This window comes from Brienomyrus brachyistius, chromosome 2 (genome assembly GCF_023856365.1).
Source record: "Brienomyrus brachyistius isolate T26 chromosome 2, BBRACH_0.4, whole genome shotgun sequence".
In the NCBI taxonomy this organism is placed as follows: domain Eukaryota; kingdom Metazoa; phylum Chordata; class Actinopteri; order Osteoglossiformes; family Mormyridae; genus Brienomyrus; species Brienomyrus brachyistius.
In genome coordinates this window covers 8,828,824-8,848,210 of record NC_064534.1, presented here as the reverse complement: position 1 = coordinate 8,848,210, position 19,387 = coordinate 8,828,824, and the positions used below count along the sequence as shown (strand labels likewise).

The following is a 19,387-nucleotide window of genomic DNA, read 5'->3' as shown; positions in this document are numbered from 1 at the left end:
TAATCATAATAAAAAACTAAGCAATCGTACTACAATTACATCAGTAAGATTGAATCTGCAACTTAAAAATTGTCGGGTATTACTGAATACAATTTAATTACTCTGAAAAGAAAATCTAAACAGGTAATGTGAGGATTCATATGTGCAACTTTAACATGTCAAGTATTCAGAGTCTTGAGTTCATTTGTGGGGTGGGGAGACTTTGTGGCATCAGGTGATCCTGCACATCTCGTTGAGTTAAGCTCTACCAGCTACACTGGTCTTGTTCCCCGTCTTCTCAGGAGATCCAATGAACTTCATTTCGTTACAGTAACAATGCCAGTAATGCAGTATTATCTGCAGTTATCCTGATGAATGCGGTAATTGAACCGATAAATAAATGAAGAGATGAATGGAGAGATAGATACATTTTGCGTTAGACTTGGGATTAAATGTTTTTGAGATGACTCCGTTCAGGAAGGCTGTCGTTTGTAATTCTGCTCCCAGATGAGATGTTGAAACGAATTTGTAAATAAATGAAAGAGATGATAGAGAAGTGGCAGAATACAAAGAAAAAGGAGAGAGATATGTTCACTTCCCAGCTTTCTTCAATAATCCCCATATTTCAAACTGAATAGGCTGTTAAAAGAGAGAGACCCCCCCATACTATCCAAGAGGTTCACACATCAAATTCCTGCAGGTTTCCCCCCTCATTCTGCCTGTGCATTTAATGGGAAAGTAAGTCTAATAATTTTGCATGTTTCCAGGTGTAAAATAGCTATTGTCATCCTGTCCAGCTCTTGTTATACCTTGAAGTGCAATATGGCGTCTGCGAGGTTTAGCCAAATACAAAACCTGCTTCAGAGTCATTTTCTGATTCTTTTGACTACATGGCCAGTGATGCCAGAATTCCAGGTACTAGATGACAAAGCTCAGGAAGATCAGGAAGCAATTTCAAGTCATCTGTATTCTTTGTTCACAATTTTGAGCCTTTCCCCTATTTTGGAGGAAGAGTAGAACAGGCCTTAAATGCAAACTTGTAATCCAAGATCAAGCAACAAGGGATTTCCTTCCACATCCAGCTGTTCCTAATATCCCCATTGCTAGCTCTGTTGTATGCAGTCATCCCTCAGGAAGTTACAGCTTATCTGAACACAAACTTCACAGCATATTTAAGAGGTTGTACTATCCTCCTGGCCTCACAGGTATCAAGATGATACCACAAGTTCTCAAACAGATGGCAACTGTTAAGATTCAGTTTTATTGCAAATACTGAGTGGATTTTCTCTGCTCAAAATGTCAAATTATACAGGGACCTGTTGAAGTCTTTTTGCTTCTCTGCAACAGATATATTACAGACCTCTAACAGAAGCCTTGGGAAGGTGACAGAGGAAATGGTGAGATGATTCTGAGACCTATTTGGAGTCCCTGGCTGAGGAGTGTTTCAAAGAAGGGGAAAGAGAACAAAGGCTGTCGTGATGCTTATAAGTGGGAAGGCCAGGCGGTAAGGTTCTACACTTGCTCTGGTCATTGTCAACACAGAGTCTTGACTGCAGCATAGCTGAACACAGTGCAAGGACGTGATAAAAACCACACAGCACAAGGTAGGAAAAATCAAACATGCTCTAAGTTCCAGTACTGATATGTGTGCTCTGGGTAATAGATGAGGAGTGAGAATATTTGTCACGCCATCAACAAACACGAAACGTTAATATGATTAGAGGACATTGACATGACATTAAAAATGTGTAAGAGACAATCATAACAGCCAATGTAGGTCTAAAGCTGCTGTGATGTGTCTGTGTAGCTGTATGCCACCCATCCATCCATCCACCCATCCATCCATCCATCCATCCATCCATCCATCCATCCATCCATCCATCCATCCACCTAAGTATATGTCCTGGAAAATATACATAACATTCACAGTCCTAATAATGGCAGAGAATCAATCATCGTTAGATGGAGCCCACTTTCACTTCCTGAGTGATCACCTACAGAGCCCTAAACACCCAATTTTCTGAGAAAAAGACCCATCTCCTTTTCAAAAATGTATTATTAGTGGATACGCACTACAGCCAAAAATAAAATTGCACATAATGAAGGGTTTTCCTCAGCATTATTGCACTACAGAAGTATTTAAGCCAACACTCTGAAATAGTCAGTACCAGGGTAAATTATATTTAAGAAAATGAGAGTGCCTGGTGTTTTTCTTCCCTGCTACATTTCCCTGGAATTCAAAATGTATTATTTTAATGTAATACTTGGTAAATCCTCATTTGATATCAGCCTAAACGCAATGGTTACATTCTCATAGTGACTGTGTTGCATTCAGAGGCTGAAAATGTGAGTGACAAATTAATTTAATTACAACACAAAAAAAACAGGAGGTATTTTAACGTGTGATTATCTCCCTGCATTACACAGCACACATGGAGCATTCTTAGTGGTTCATTGACTGGTTCTGGCGAGACAGTGAGGGTAATGGATGCTGACCTTGTGTGGTCCAGTAACCATGGCATCAGGTAACCTTATTACACGGCTGATTGTGGAGGTTAAACAGATCTGGGATCGACCGGAACATGCATGAAAGGTGAGAAAGGGAAGTTTAGTTTTGCTGCCGCAAGGGTACCTGCTTCCTTGATCTGATAGCTTGGGCACAGACAAATTACCAGGATTCACCAACGGGGTGCTCAGGTCTAAACACAAAGCGGTTACACATCACCCCAATGAGCTATTGTATAGGGCCACTGAGAAAGGAAAGACAGCTATCTGATCATGTATTAGTCTCCAATAGGACTCTCCAACTGTCTCTCCTTATGAAAAGCCGTCTGCTGAGAGATTCACTGCCACGCGGAAATCAAGTCTCCTACACCTGTTTAGCCCTTTGTGTGAAGTGGATTGTAAAAAGCACATCAGGTACGAAGCATAGGAGCTGATGCCAAATAATCATTCAGAATCCTATAGTATCTCCCACTTAAACTGAGCAAACATGTAACATATAAACTGCAACTCAATTATAACGTTTGAGAAGAAGCGTGTTACACCTCATGATGTTCTATGTCAGTGCAAATTGGTTTAATTAAACTGACTGTCTGGCTCAGCTCAGCGAAGCAGCTCCTTTGGTATGTCTCAACAGTCCCTGAAAAATTAGACATCCACAAAAAAATGAATGCATTCTTACATGTAGAAAGAAAACCTTCTTAACTGATATAACTTTTCTAATTTACATGAACATTTTATCCTCATCCTGGTTATTCCCTGCAAAGGGCAAATGGTTATGGAAAATTTGTAATTTGTTTTGACCTTTTATTTTAATTTGCCATATTTTATAGCAAATCTTTGTTCTTCGTTGATAATTCTTTAGAAGGAATCTTCTTATAATTCTTCTTATGTCTGTGAATGTAATAAAGGTGGAACAAAGAGAAACAAAAGGTTGATTCATTATTTTACTGTCACGTCCTGTCCATCTTGTCCACCTGACCCTCCTGTCTCCTCCCTGGCATGACCCTAACAAGCCACACCTGTTACTCGTTTGTCTTACTTCTCATGTTAATCACTCCCGGCTGCCTCATGTTCTCTTCCTCGTTTGTTCCATATATGCAGTCTTCCCAGTCCTTTGTTCCTTTGTGTTGTCTGTGCCCTTTCTTGTTCCCATTTTCATCCCTTGAAATCTTGTTTATTTCCAGTTTATGTTCACTGATCCTCAATAAAACCCTTGTTCTTTTGCCACAATGCCTGTCCCGAGTCCTTCTTCCTTTGTGTCATCACAGTTGGAACCCCAGGTTGTAGGGCCATAATTGAACCAGCTAGTGGCTTTTGAAGAAACCTCTGATTTTCTCAGTGGGAGTCCCACTTCCAGCGAGGAAAGGATTGGCTACATATCAAGGCCAGCTGGAAGGAGTGAGGGTGATAGATTTCTATTGAACTTGATTGTGATGATTTTTTCCCGACTAAATTTTGACTTTGAATTTAGATTGGATTTATTTCTGTGCGTATTATGTTGTTTTGTGTTTGGTATAGCCTTTGTTGCTTGTTTCTTGCATTTTTGTTTTATGCCAATTTGTATCATTCTTCTCCTGTCTTTGAAACAGAGGAAGTAAGCTGAGTTATATTGTATAAGAAATTGTGTGATTGTGTTTGTGCCAGATTATTGGTTTAACAGCATTTGCACATCATTTTTGGTTAATGGCCAAGTGCACCTAGACGTGCAAATGTTGTAAGAATTCCAAAGACAATTTGCCTTTCAACAGGAATATCATCTATCTTGTATATTTTTGGTGTATCCTGTAGTATTTTGCTCATGATATATCCTATAATGTTTTTATAGTCACATGTATAATTAAAGGCCTATTATTGTACGTTTTTGATACGTTTAGCTGTTTTCTACATACACCTGTTGATACATGGTGTACTGTTTAATGCAACTCCCTATGTGCTACATGCTGTGTTTTGTAATGTCAAAAACCATCAAAAGTAGGAAACAATCCACGATCCCATTTGCACTCCTGTTATACTAATCATGCTACTAAATACCGACACCCTTTCACTTCTTTAGTCATGTGCTGCAGACCACTTCTTGACATGTGTTCCCAAGTCAGCAAATGGTATCTTAATACAAGCATGAATATTACTCTTGACATTTCCCAAATGAATCGATTTTTAAATCACAGCAGTTTGTGACATTAAGATGTTCTACCTATAAATGACAAGTGACAGGGAATTATATCCAGCCATTTTCTGACTATTCCCTTGAGCTCATCCCTTGTTCTACCTTCAAATAAGGGTGTTTTTTTCAGTCGTTCAGACAGCACATTTATTTAATTTTCCCTTTCTTCCCACTATCAGTGCTGGCCCTTTAATTCCATGATCTCATTGAGAGTGTGTCATGCCCTGCTCGTCGGCTCCTCATGTGTGCCACGCCCCCCTGCTTGCCAACGTGTGTTTCCCTGATTGTTTCCACCTATGTCCGATTACTGTGATCAGTCCTGTGTATTTAAGTCTGAGTCTTGCCTGTGATCGTTGTCCGTCATTACGTGATCTGTGCACATGGTGTTGGTGGTCCCTCGCCTCCCGTGTCTCCTTGTCCCGAATAAACCCCGATTACCCCGATCCTGCTCGTTTGCCTGGTTTTCTGAACCACCGCCCGCACAATCGCCTGTCCACCCGAACCGCCCCGTGACAGAATGACGGACCTCAAAAAGAAGAGCAAGCGGACGAAACGGATCCCAGAGGAGACGGACATCACTCTGGGAGCCTGCACGCTATCCAGGCTATGGCTCCCGCCTGAGGACGAGGAGGAACAGGTCCTCCTTCTCGCAGATTTGGAGCCGAAAGACTCCGTCCTCCTACCGCCCCTCGAGCGGTGCAACTACCGGCTGGAAAGATTGGACAACTGGGGAGGGATCCGGACCGGGAGAGACGCCATCCCGCGTGTGCCCCGCTTCCCTACTCGGGCCACGCTAACCTCACCCGCGCCGGACTTACCTACCTCGCTACCAGCGGCAGCCTCCCCGGAGGCGTTCACCGCGCCTCTCCCAGGGAGAAAGGCTACCCTGGTGGACCAGTTTTTCACCCTCCAGGGTCTCTTTATAAGGGTGTTGGAGAGGCCGACACCCCCGGGAGACCGGAAGATGGAGGAACTTATCACGCGTTTAACGAGAGGTTTCGACGCGTTTACAGCCGCCTCAGGTCCAGAAAAACTCGAGGGGTTAGCAGGGGACCTTAGGCAGCTGATCCTGCTCCAGAAGGCGTCAGTCCCCGAGCCGGAGCAGCCGCTCCTGCCACCTGCGGGCCCCGCTCCCGTGCAGCCGCCATTGCCGGCGGACCCCGCTCCCGTGCAGCCGCCATTGCCGGCGGACCCCGCTCCCGTGCAGCCGCCATTGCCGCCTTCGCCGCCGCCGCCTGCGCAGCCGCCGCCTGCGCAGCCGCCGCCTTCGCTGCCTGCTGCAGCTCCCGGGCAGGCGCCCCCACTGCAGCCACCTGCTGCAGCTCCAGGGCAGGTGCCCCCACTGCAGCCACCTGCAGCTCCAGGGCAGGCGCCCCCTCTGCAGCCGCCTGCTGCAGCTCCCGGGCAGGCGCCCCCACTGCAGCCAGCTCCTGTTCCTGACCGTGTTCCAGTTCCTGACCGCGCTGCAGCTCCCGGGCAGGCGCCCCCACTGCAGCCGCCTGCTGCAGCTCCCGGGCAGGCGCCCCCACTGCAGCCAGCTCCTGTTCCTGCCCGTGTTCCTGTTCCTGACCGGGCTCCTGTTCCTGCAGAGGCACCCCCTCTGCAGCCGCCTGCTGCAGCTCCCGGGCAGGCGCCCCCACTGCAGCCACCTGCTGCAGCTCCAGGGCAGGTGCCCCCACTGCAGCCACCTGCAGCTCCAGGGCAGGCGCCCCCTCTGCAGCCGCCTGCTGCAGCTCCTGGGCCGGCGCCCCCACTGCAGCCACCTCCAGTTCCTGACCGCGCTGCAGCTCCCGGGCAGGCGCCCCCACTGCAGCCGCCTGCTGCAGCTCCCGGGCAGGCGCCCCCACTGCAGCCAGCTCCCGTTCCTGACCGTGTTCCAGTTCCTGACCGCGCTGCAGCTCCCGGGCCGGCGCCCCCACTGCAGCCACCTCCAGTTCCTGACCGTGCTCCTGTTCCTGCAGAGGCGCCCCCTCTGCAGCCGCCTGCTGCAGCTCCCGGGCAGGCGCCCCCACTGCAGCCACCTGCTGCAGCTCCCGGGCAGGCGCCCCCACTGCAGCCAGCTCCTGTTCCTGCAGAGGCGCCCCCTCTGCAGCCGCCTGCTGCAGCTCCCGGGCAGGCGCCCCCACTGCAGCCGCCTGCTGCAGCTCCCGGGCAGGCGCCCCCACTGCAGCCAGCTCCTGTTCCTGACCGTGCTCCTGTTCCTGCAGAGGCGCCCCCTCTGCAGCCGCCTGCTGCAGCTCCCGGGCAGGCGCCCCCACTGCAGCCACCTGCTGCAGCTCCCGGGCAGGCGCCCCCACTGCAGCCAGCTCCTGTTCCTGCAGAGGCGCCCCCTCTGCAGCCGCCTGCTGCAGCTCCCGGGCAGGCGCCCCCACTGCAGCCGCCTGCTGCAGCTCCCGGGCAGGCGCCCCCACTGCAGCCAGCTCCTGTTCCTGACCGTGCTCCTGTTCCTGCAGAGGCGCCCCCTCTGCAGCCGCCTGCTGCAGCTCCCGGGCAGGCGCCCCCTCTGCAGCCGCCTGCTGCAGCTCCCGGGCAGGCGCCCCCTCTGCAGCCGCCTGCTGCAGCTCCCGGGCAGGCGCCCCCTCTGCAGCCGCCTGCTGCAGCTCCCGGGCAGGCGCCCCCTCTGCAGCCGCCTGCTGCAGCTCCCGGGCAGGCGCCCCCTGACCGCGCTGCAGCAGCTCCCGAGGCGCCCCCTGACCGCGCTGCAGCAGCTCCCGAGGCGCCCCCTGACCGCGCTGCAGCAGCTCCCGAGGCGCCCCCTGACCGCGCTGCAGCAGCTCCCGAGGCGCCCCCTGACCGCGCTGCAGCAGCTCCCGAGGCGCCCCCTGACCGCGCTGCAGCAGCTCCCGAGGCGCCCCCTGACCGCGCTGCAGCAGCTCCCGAGGCGCCCCCTGACCGCGCTGCAGCAGCTCCCGAGGCGCCCCCTGACCGCGCTGCAGCAGCTCCCGAGGCGCCCCCTCCGCCTGCTGACCCGGTTCCTGTCCCTGGCCCCGCTCCTGTCCCTGGCCCCGCTCCTGTCCCTGGCCCCGCTCCTGTCCCTGGCCCCGCTCCTGTCCCTGGCCCCGCTCCTGTGACTCCTTCACCCTCACCCCGGCGACATCGACCCCGACCGGGGGTCGGTATGTCTGTGTCCCGCAGAGGGAGGGGACACAGACGGCGGACTGGGGTCCCTCCCGCCCTGCCCCCTGGCTCGCCCTCCCTCGCCTGCGCTCTGGCTCGGTGGGCGCCTGCAGGTCCTGGCCCTCCGGGTCAGCTGTCGCCTGCGGGTCCCCCTCCGATGCCTCGTCACCCTGCCTCGCTCCCCCCTCCGGTGCCTGGTCGGTCGCCTGCGGGCTCCCCGACGGCGGCTCCTCGGTTGCCTGCGGGGCCCCTACCTCCGGCCCTCCGCCGGACGTCGCCGCCTGCTGCGGCTCCCCCCTCCTCCGGGCCTTCGCCGTGGGCCCCTCCTGCTCCCTCGTCCCCTTCCCCGGTGCTCCCTCCTGCTTCCTCCCTGGCCCCTCCGCGGGTCCCTCGCCCTGTCTCCTCGGCCCCTCCGAGGTCCCCTCCGGCTCCGGCCTCCCGGCCGCCTGCGGCCCCTCCGGCTGCCTCCCGTCGCCCGCTGGGGCTCCCACGGGCTCCCCTTGGTTCCCCCTCCTTCTCTCCCTTTCCTGCCCCTATCCCGCCTGCCTTTGTCCCGCCGTCCTCTGTTCCTGGTCCCTTTGTTCTGCCCCGCTCGGTTCCTGGTTTCCCGTCGTTCCCTCACGTCACTCCCGCTCCTTTTGTTCCGCCTGTTCCCTCTGTTCCGCCCTTTCTAGTCTGTCTCTCTGCGTTCCCTGCCCTTTGTCAAGTCCTGTCTTACGTCTTGTCCCTTGCCGTGTTCTGCGTCTCAGTTTTGTTTCCTGTGCTTCGGTGATTGTTCCGTTTGGTTCCAGGTCCGGGTTCCCGTGTTCCGTCTGTCGCCTCCTCCCTGGCGCGCCCGGTGAAGCGCGCCTTTGGGGGGGGGTTCTGTCATGCCCTGCTCGTCGGCTCCTCATGTGTGCCACGCCCCCCTGCTTGCCAACGTGTGTTTCCCTGATTGTTTCCACCTATGTCCGATTACTGTGATCAGTCCTGTGTATTTAAGTCTGAGTCTTGCCTGTGATCGTTGTCCGTCATTACGTGATCTGTGCACATGGTGTTGGTGGTCCCTCGCCTCCCGTGTCTCCTTGTCCCGAATAAACCCCGATTACCCCGATCCTGCTCGTTTGCCTGGTTTTCTGAACCACCGCCCGCACAATCGCCTGTCCACCCGAACCGCCCCGTGACAGAGTGCACACGCACTCAGAGGGAGGTGGAGATTGGTCGGCTTGGCGTGATGTATCACCTATCCTTAAGAGCCTGATCCCATCATCCCGTGTGCAACTGGGTGTGACGCAAATTAAAACAGACCAGGCAATAAGGCACATGAAGATAATGTGATCGTCAGATCAGCGGTGGACGCAAGATGAAGTAATGAGATCGACAAGTCTTGGATGAAAAAACTGGAAACCAATAAGTTGCCACCAAGCATTTTCTGGCATTGATGTGTAGCCATGGCAACAACCAAGCAAAGTTAAGAAGGATTCTGGGATTCTCCATAGAAAGTCATCCATAGTCATTCTACAATTTATGCACATCTGATGAGGTCTGAAGCAGCTCATGGGCTCACATCCGTCTCGCAGAGGCCGCATGGGAGAGTGGCTGAGTGATATGGAAAAATGAAGAGGCTCCTTCAGCAACCTGGATGAAAAAATCTCTTTCGTGAAATGAAGTCTTACTGTTCTAAAGGAAAAAAAAAATCATGCAGATGGTTTTCAAATTATGATGGTGATGCAACTAAAACTGCTACCACAGTGTCCCATGGGAAATGAACAATCATTAGCAGGAGATGTCAGTAAAACAGGCCCCTCAGCAACAGGCGCTATACATTTACATACAGGAGTGCTGATACACAACATGTTCATTTGCATTCATCAGAAAATCTGAAACGGACTGATGAAATGTGCTCAATTACTATTCATGAATTGTGACTGACTCGTCCCTATTTAAATTTGTGAGAGCAAAATCATGTTCTGGGGGCCTTCATCTAGATGCCGATGAAGGAGATGCACCTGTATGGCTTAATCAAAGTGTCTGGCCATGATTTGCAACCCGAACATAAAAAAGAAAGGACCGTTTGGCCTAGACCTCCTGTTCAGTTGCTTAATAGTGTCTAATATCTAATCTATTCATCCTGTAAATGATCTCCGGAGATTTACTTTGGCCATATTTTATGCCTGAATCTATCAATCTCCTAAAATGGATGGTAGCTATCCTAGGAAACAAAAGTCAGAGGACACTGTAGACAGGATGCCAGCCCATCGTAGGGTTTGCACACACATTATGGGACACTTACAGGTGCCAAGTGATGTAAATGCATGCCTTTGGAGTTTGGGAAGAAACCAGAGCACCTGAAAGAAGTTCATGCAGACACAGGAGAAGCATATAAAAGTCCATGCACTCCGAGTTGGGAACAGGAGCTGTACCCCCGACTTTGGAGGTAAACACTAACTCACAGAGTTGCGTTTATTTACCTGGATATTTCAGGAAAAAATATTTTCAAGTGAAAACATTGCATTTTCTTAGTTCATCCCACGTAGAGCTGAGACAATTTTTACTCTCTTCTGGTCTCTTTAAACCTGTAAAAATTCCCTTTTATGATGATAAATCAAGAACACAGTCCTCTAGATCAGGTCTAAGTAATGAATTATGCAGCTGTTTTACACTTCTATCGCTGCATGATGGAGCCATTCAGCGTGTTCACTGTTTTATCTGTCATTTACTACAGTAGCACAGTATCATTATTTATAGTCACCCCTACAGTGCACATAATTAGAAGTCCCATCCAGTTAATCAGGTACGTTCATAATGCACTATGCATAATGCAATCTATAGCAGAGAAGAAGTGTAAGAAATAAAGGATGAAAAACCTCTTTCAAAGAAAGAAAAGCTTTTGAATTCTCGATGCAGCTACCCCCTAGGTCACCACCATATTTCTGTCACACTTGGTCTTTAATAATAATGATGAAATTAAATGTAATAATAATATCCATCCTTCCATATCTAATCGTTTAAGCACTACTGTGTTTCTGGAGGGGACCTGGAGCGAATCCCAGGCAGAATAGCCCACGAAGCTGGAGAACTTTCTGGATGAGATGCCCGTTCACCACACGCAGCTAACTCACACACTCACATGCTACAGTACGTGAGCCGATTATATGGATGTTTTCCCCAGTGTTAGCAAAATTTTAAAAATGCTCCCTTGTTAACCTGCTCCCCGTCCACCCCAGCAGAGAGAGTGCTGTGTGTGCTCTGATCACCCTTCTGCTTAATGCTAGATAAATCCTTGGACCTGTTGTTTATTTTTCCTCTGCTCTCCTCCACCTGCAGCAATTTTACAACCACCTGTTTCTGCAGGATTCAGGTTGACGAGGCACAATTGCTTAGAATCTGGGAAATTTGAAAGAATTTCAGAATATGGATGGGATTATGGGTCCAAATAAAATAGTTTTTTTGTAAAATTGTATTTTTCCCTGATTTAATTACATATTTCACAGTGATGGTTATGGTGTGTGTGTGTGCGTGTGTTGATTAGTTGGGTGTAGTCAGATGCGTGCCCCCATTGGGCCATACCCCCTATTAACAAATCGCCTACTGGTAATTTAGATGCAGCAGTTAACCTAACTGCATGCATTTGAACTGTGAGAGGAAACCCACATGACATGGGAAGAACATTCAATCTCCATATACATGGAAAGGTGATGGGATTTGAATGCACAACCCTCTGGGTGTGAAGCAACAGTGTTACCCATAAAAAGTAATAATATTATACATTGCCATGGAGTACCATCCCTATCCAGTTGTTCTGCTGCCTAAAATCCTGGAATTAATAGTAGAGACCGAGGATTCACTAAGACAAATGGATACGGATAATTAAGGCGGCAGGGAATCATCCCGATGACTCTGGCTTGCAAGAGACCATGGGTGAGTTTCCCAAAACGAATGGGAGACGAACCCCATGTTGGCTCAGAAAGTTCCATTGTTGATCCCAATCTTCTTCTTCAAAGAAAAAGAAAAGGAAACCTGAGGCATTCTCTGACCAAAGGAGAGATGAAAAGTTATTTAAAGAATTCGATATCAGCTTGTCCGGTAGTTCCTTTCATTATCTTCATTATTAATACAAATGTATTTTTTTTATTTTCATTGAATGATTTTGGACCATGCACTTACCAGGTAATCAAAAGTGAATTATAGATCTTATTACGACACATCATTACACCTGACTGAAGAATTTTAGTTAGCTCGTGCTCAGAGGACACCAAAAAGTCCTGACAGGAAATCATAAACACTCAACCCACCACTGATCAAGCTGTTTTGTAATTAAAAGACTGTGCTCCTCTCTGTCTCTGGCTTATGACTTACCCTCCGATTCTGCAGGTTTTCGAATTTTGCAGGTTGATTTCTAAACTGAAGCTAATGGTGGATGAAACCGGATTAAACTGTTAACACTGAACTCTTATTTAAATGCTAATTTCTGTATCGAATATCAAAGCTCAAAACACCTAAGAGAGATGAGTTGACATTACCTTAGATGTAAATTTTCCTGTACGGGAACATTCCTTTGCCATTACCACGCAGTTTTCTGTTGACAACATTACTTGGCAGATTTGCCATTAATCCATATCAGCTGTAGGTAAGCACATTTGCACTAGTTCCTCCTTGAGTTAACATGCATTTACGGTAGGTCAGGCCGACCAGTGCTGCCTTCCTCTAGGTGAAAAACCATCAATATTCTGATGCGTCTTGTGGATGAATACATCTGGCTTTGCGGGGTGCCGTAGTGCCTCTGGTAAATATTCATCAGGCCCATCGTGCCGGGCATCTCGTCCAGAGGGAATTGAAAGATGACATGGTAATGCAATGGGGAATCGCCCGCGGCTGTAACAAACTGTGAATAACGACGCGTGTTTTTATTTCGAGAATATGCAGACACGGTCAGCAACATGCAACCCATTGTAAAATTAAAATCTACGCTAGATCGTTGTGGTCAGATGCATAAGAAGTTAGGAGGAAGTTGAGAAAATGGATGAATAAAATAGAATAGAATAGAATAGAATAGAATAGAAGACATTTACTGTATTGTTGTTGCACACAGCATGTATAGCAACATGCAAAAAGCAGATCCCTGAGTGATACTTAATGCAGGAATGTGAATAGATATGAGGGATCAAGCATAATTATATACTGATGTTAGAAAAGGCCTGTTACGGTGATCTTTACCCTAAATTAGTAAATATCTGCAAGACCTCAGGCTGGGTAGAGAATACATCCACAGGACATAGCGATGGGTAGGAAGAAAAGGTTATTTGGGTACAAGCTGTACAAAACAGCCATGTCACCTTCAGCATGGGAGAGAGGCAATGACATCACGCAATCAGAAATCGACTAGAATGGAAAGAAGGAGTTTGGTCCTAAATGACCCCACAGATTGGTGAACTGTAAAGCTGGTAGGATAATTGAGAGGAAAGTCATGTGCCGGATTACACGACGCATCAGAAACAGGAATGGAAAGGTTAATTTTACCATTATGGCTAAGTTACAAGATTCGAGCAATTTATTGTTATGTATGCAGTGACTGCAAAATGAAATTCTTAGTTTGTTTACGTCTCCAAATGCTGGGGAAAAAAATCAGAAAACAGCAGCACACTAGATAAGCATATAAAAAATACATAATCCACCATAGATATCAATATTAAATGAAGGAAAAAATAGCTAACAATGTCACATATGCATAGATACATAAAATGAATATAAAAAATGAATAGGATGATGGATAAATGGATGGATGACATTTCCTTATGAATTTAAATAGGGAATGTGCAGCGTAAAGGTAGGGTGCAACATCCAGGACCATGTGATCCAGGGGAACTAAGGAAGGATTTACGTGTTATTGGAGTAATTTCACTATTCAGAGTTACACGAAAAACATACTCACAGAAACAGTCGTGTTTTTCCAAAACCAATGAAAAATTTGGGACTGGAAACCCAGCAAAATAAACTGAAATATAAGCAATTGAGTCTGGGTTAAGCAGTGAATGGAGCCAGTTTCCAAAAAAAAAATACAATACGCGAAAACAAAGTTAAAATTGGAAGATGGAGTAGTTGAGAATGGATCTATTCACCCGATTTACCCTTAAACTCACAATATGAGTGGTACCATATACGTTTTTGAAGTTAACTGTCTCCTAAAGTGATACATTGTCCAGTTCTAAAATCAGTAAATTTGACATTTGATTGTAGATGTCTTCATCCTCAATCCTCAAGAGGAGCTCTGAAATACAGGAACCCACCGAGCAGCCACAAAATATTGTATCGTCAAACTGAGTCCAAAAGTTGCAGAAGGAGTCAACTCTATGCTCAGACTGCAGAATTAGCTGAGATGTTGCATCTGCCATCCAGCTCTGGAAAAGTTGGTAATCCTTCAGACCTTCACAAAAGTGTCTGACTTGTTCCTTTTCCGATATACAATGAGGTCTGTTTGATTTCTAGAGAACAATATCAAAGAATATCAGGCCTGGGAAGAAAGCTGTGGCCACAATTGATTTTCTTCACATCGAAGGGGCTGACAAAACAATAAAATATGTCAAATTTGGGGACAGAAAGGAAATGTATTTGCATAAAACAGCAGAAGAATAATAGAAAGAAAACACGCAGCGCAAATGGACTTTGTGTTCACATCTGTTATCCTGGGCAATATAAAGTTTTAAAAGAACAGACAGTTTTCCTTAATCAACATAAAGGCAGTGCGACAGGTTGCTGCTTCAGCATGGCCTGCTTTTCGTAGCTGTGTAGGAAAAAACACATCAAAAAAGAGAGCAGAGACTCGGGAGCCAGACAAACTCAATCACTTACTGCTGACTGTAGCTTTATTTTCATCACTAATCGTGTACAACCAACGAAACTCCCACTACAAAGAATGAAATGACACAAATTAATTTGCTATTTGCATGTTTTATTTATTAAGTATAATGGAATGTAATTGAATTAGAACATTCAAAGGGTAGAACTGGGTGTGCAAAGTTAAGATAGCATTGATTTTTTTTTGTTAATTTAGATAGATAGATAGATAGATAGATAGATAGATAGATAGATAGATAGATAGATAGATAGATAGATAGATAGATAGATAGATAGATAGATAGATAGATAGATAGAGCTCTTAAAAAATGAGACCAGTCCATATTTTAAAAAAAAATACAACAGTAAAATTAAATTCCGGTTTAATTCTGGTTTCTTATGAACTGGAGGTTGCCATCAAGTAACCTTCAGAAAGAATGGGAAACTTTAAGTGGTGTGAAGTGCACTTCTAGGACAATTCATAACCGGCTCCTAGAAGAGGGGCTGAAGTCCTATAAGGCAAGGAAGAAGCCCTTCGTCAATGAGAAGCAGGGAAGAGCCAGACTGGAGTTTTTTAGACAGGCGCATACCAGTAAATTGAGAAATGACAGGAAGTGAACATTTTGCTGTGGTCTTTCAAATTTTTTTCTTTGAAAATAATAATAATAATAATAATCCCCGGTGAGAAAAGGTATTGTTAATTTAACCCTACAATGTTGGTAAAACTGCACAGAGTTTAGTGTGAATCATTGAAATAAATGACTGGATCTCTTGGTCAAATATTGTTTCAAGTATAAGAAAGACCCTTAACACTAAATTGGTACATTAAAATTTTCTGGTGCATAAATGCATAATGACCAGAGATGTATGGAATATGCTAGTAACTTTTATGCATATTATGTAAAATAAAACAAACAATACAAGACATTATTGTGACGACCGTGTGCAGGTCGAGTGAGCAGGCAGGTGATGGAACAGGGAGGATCAGGCAGACAGAGATCCAAAACCACAGGGTTTATTAACGAAGAACATTTAGACATGGAAAACTACATCAATGACCGGACTGGGGAAACAGACTTGAACGCGGATTAAATACACAGGACTGAAGGCAGGAAACGCAGAACGGCTGGTGAACATAGGGTGAACGTAGGGTGAACATAAGCTATTTTTTATGGGGGCGATAACTGCAAACAGTTGTAGTATACTAGGCACTCTTGCAGATTTCCCCTTTTGCTGGAAAGGCATTTGGAGTGGTGTGACAGGTATTGGCCAAAAACACTGTTAATTGTCTCATTTATGTCCCCAAAATTTTGGCATAAATCGAAACAATGAATCGGGAATATTTTCCTGCACACAGTATGCTGTGCAGTATGGACCGTTTGGACGGTCACTATGCACTTTTTTTCCAGACACTTTACCTTTAGGGGATTTTATTTCATTTAGCTAGAAATGAACAGTATTAAATATCATCGCAACTTTTTGTATAATATTTGAAAAATTACTTTCTATTTGCAAATATAAATTACATGTTTGTAAGTATTACAAGTATTACCGGACAATATGTAAGTATTAAATGTAAATGTTAAATATAAATATAAATGCAAATGTTAAATGTAAATATATGTAGATACGTAAATACAAATGTTAAATGTAAATGTTACATATAAATGTTAAATATATATGTTAAATATAAATGTTACATTGAAAATATAAATCTAAATGGTACATGTGGCCAAGAGACGCTTCAATGGGTCTGAAATAGCCAATGAAAGTGGCCAGCAATGTTCCGGAAGCTTCCAGAGAAGCCAGGAGCCATCTTCTCTTCATCTGCGGAGGTTTCCACAGGAGAAATGTAGACCCTACTGGAGATGTTATTGTCCAGCACGTGCTTTTATCTAAAGTGACTTTTATCTCCCACTTATTTGATAGTTGGATGCTTTTACTGTACTTTCTCAGCAGTGTAAGATCAGGAGCCTCTACAGCTGGGAACCTTAGGTTATAAGTCCAGGCCTTCAACCACTTGCCGACATTTTAGAGCCCCATACGTAAAACCTGAATTGCTGAAGACACATTTTTCGAAAGGGCTATTAAAATATAAATTCCTCAGTGTCTAAGGATCTAACATTGTCTAATGTTCTTATGCTGCTGTAATTCACTTGCTCCCTGTGCTCCATTTGGTGAGCAGTAGTCTTTTCAAGATATAGGCTTCCTGGGTTCAGAAAGCAGAAGTTTGCCATAGAGCCTTTCGACTCTAATCCTGCATGACTGAACCCATTTCCTGTATTTACCCCTCTAATTGTGGTTCCATGCCTGCATTTATGGCGAAAATTCCACTTTTAAAGAATCCAGCTGCACAAAAAAATGCCAGAGCAGTATAAGAAAAACTTTTTTTTTTTAAAGTTTAAGAAATACTTTGTAGAACATGATATTAAATACTTTTAGAAGTATCACAGAGTCACAGCAATTGTCTTTAATGGAAAGTCTTGACAATGTATTGGTTCTGCCGTAATTGCCACTCTCACATTAAGAATGGCAATAACTATAAAAATAACTCAAAGAAACAAAGGTGAAGACCGATGTCCCTTGAGGGCGAGGCCAGGTGTAGATACAGGTAAACCAGGCAGCTGCTTACGGACTGATCAGTACAAGGCCCAGTTAAAGCATGAAATGTACCATGCCCTCCCCCCCCCCCCCCATGCCCCCGCAACCCAGATCAGCAACATGTACCAATGATTCCTGACACGATGTCTATATTGTTCCCTGCTGAAATGTCAACTATGGTTTTGCTTCCCGCAGAAAAATGTAACTTTCCTATGAAACTGTGAGCTTCATTTGCCAATTGCCCCAAAAATAAGGAGAAGCATAGTTGTGTTGTGTCACATGAGCCACAGACGATTCACACAGAGCAAGGAAGAGTCGAAGAGTAAAAAGCAAAGCAGACATCCAGCAGACACATATTGGGGCCTATATGAAGAAGCTGGATTTCTTGTTTAGCCAGATAGTTTGTCGAATTTAAAGTAGGCTGGGCTAACGGTATTGTAAGTGAACGAAGAAAAAGTCAATCTAAACTGGGTGTTCTGGCTAAGCAAGGAATCCATCTTTGTGATACCGACCCCCGCGTTAAAAATTGAGTAAAATAATGCCACTCTAAGGAACAGAGATCTATCAACCAGAAAGCCTTGCAGAAAATTGTTCAGAGCAAGACCAATACACAATTTTGAAGGCAAAATAGATTCTTTTGAAGCAACCATTTCCTGTATCAAGACCACGTGCATAATGCACCTTAGAATTCATATTGTTTTGTTTCTTACAAAAGTGAAAAGCAAAACACCTGCTTTACCTTCAGCAGAACTAGGAAGGTTTTCCTGCCTCAGATCCAATCATTTTTCCAGTGCATATTCCGTCAGCCTCTTACATCTGCCATGACCATTAGGAAGGCTGAGCCAAGATGAATGATAGTCTTTCACATTAATCAAATGGTTTTTGGTATCAGATCTTATGCAGCGTGATTCAGTGCTGTGTAATTCCGACAGAGCCGTGTCCGTGTTGTTTTCAGAAGTGCAATATAGGCAAAACATTTTAATCTAGCATTTGCTTGCCCTGAAAATGAGCAGACGCACGGGGCCTGAACTGATTTCAGACTTTAATTATCTGTTGCTGATGGAAATCAAAAGAGTACATCAAATATTTGCTGAGTGCCTTATAGTAATGGAACTGAATGTCATCTAAACATATTTAGAAAATAACTTCAATCACACACTTATTACAACTTTAATTGGGTGTCTCTTTCCCTATTCATATATTCTCCGACTAAAGAGTTGTAAGCGTTGGAAAATATACCAATTACAGTACCACAGACGGATGTTTTCCTGCATGATTTTTTCCTTGTTATGACTTATAATTCTAATTAAGTGATTTAAATAAGAAAAAATGTATATGGGTTCTACTGACATAACATAGGTATAAGGTCTGTTCTCCATATTATATATGAATGTATTTTCTACCATACTGATGAGAACATTTATATATGAAAGCTGATCTCTGTTTTTCTAAAGCTGAACCACACCATACTGCGCAAAAGTCTTAGGCAAAGAAAAAATGTAAAGCCTTTTATTGGGATTATAAGTATATATTTGCTCAGAAAATTACAATTTCACATCAGAACATATGCAAATTAAGAGAAAAAAAATCTTCTGCTGTCCAAAAAGTTGCTAATTTCTTGCTGAATGACTGGAAGAAACCGTATCCGTTCATAGACCTCTTGTCAGAGGCACCTCAGTAATTACACGTATTCATTACATTTCACCACCAGCTCAGTTAATTAATTAATTTAATTTGTTATATGACTCAGTCAGCTATTAATTAACCAAACATGATGTGGTAGTCGTAAAGTCAAAAAAGACTGTCACCTTCCCATTTCAGTATTGATACCACTTATTGAAGTACACCCTGATAGTGAAAAAATAAAATTAAAAACATAAAAGTAACATGATGTCATTTTGCCATTTTCATTTGCATACAGTGGCCTATAATAGTCGGGTGAAAATAATAAAAACAAACAAACAACAAAAAAAATGACAATTGCTTAAAATTAATTAAATGCCTATATTGACAAACCACATAACTGTTGCCTCCTGTGATTAATTGAACCAGTTTTGATTATTTCTGGATGAAATCAGATGGGTAGAAAGATACATTCAAAAGAGCACTCTGACAAAGCTATAGAAAGGTGATGAGAAGAGTGTAAGAAGGTTTCGAGGGCTTCAATGGATTCCTCACAGGTCGGTGAAGAGACCTGGAAGTGGAAGA

At 45.2% G+C, this 19,387-nt stretch overlaps 1 protein-coding gene across 1 annotated transcript in view; it reads right to left on the bottom strand.

Annotated features, from left to right (window-relative positions):
* Window positions 1-4,867: 4,867 nt before the first annotated feature.
* Window positions 4,868-19,387, bottom strand: part of LOC125718530 (uncharacterized) — a 29,791-nt gene continuing 15,271 nt past the window's right edge. Inside the window, exons 2-3 of the mRNA XM_048992443.1 lie at window positions 6,670-8,283; window positions 4,868-6,297 (exon numbers count right to left, since the gene is read on the bottom strand). Coding sequence (XP_048848400.1) covers window positions 5,704-6,297; window positions 6,670-8,283 — 2,208 coding nt within the window. The 3' untranslated portion in view covers window positions 4,868-5,703. The remainder of the gene's footprint in view (window positions 6,298-6,669; window positions 8,284-19,387) is intronic.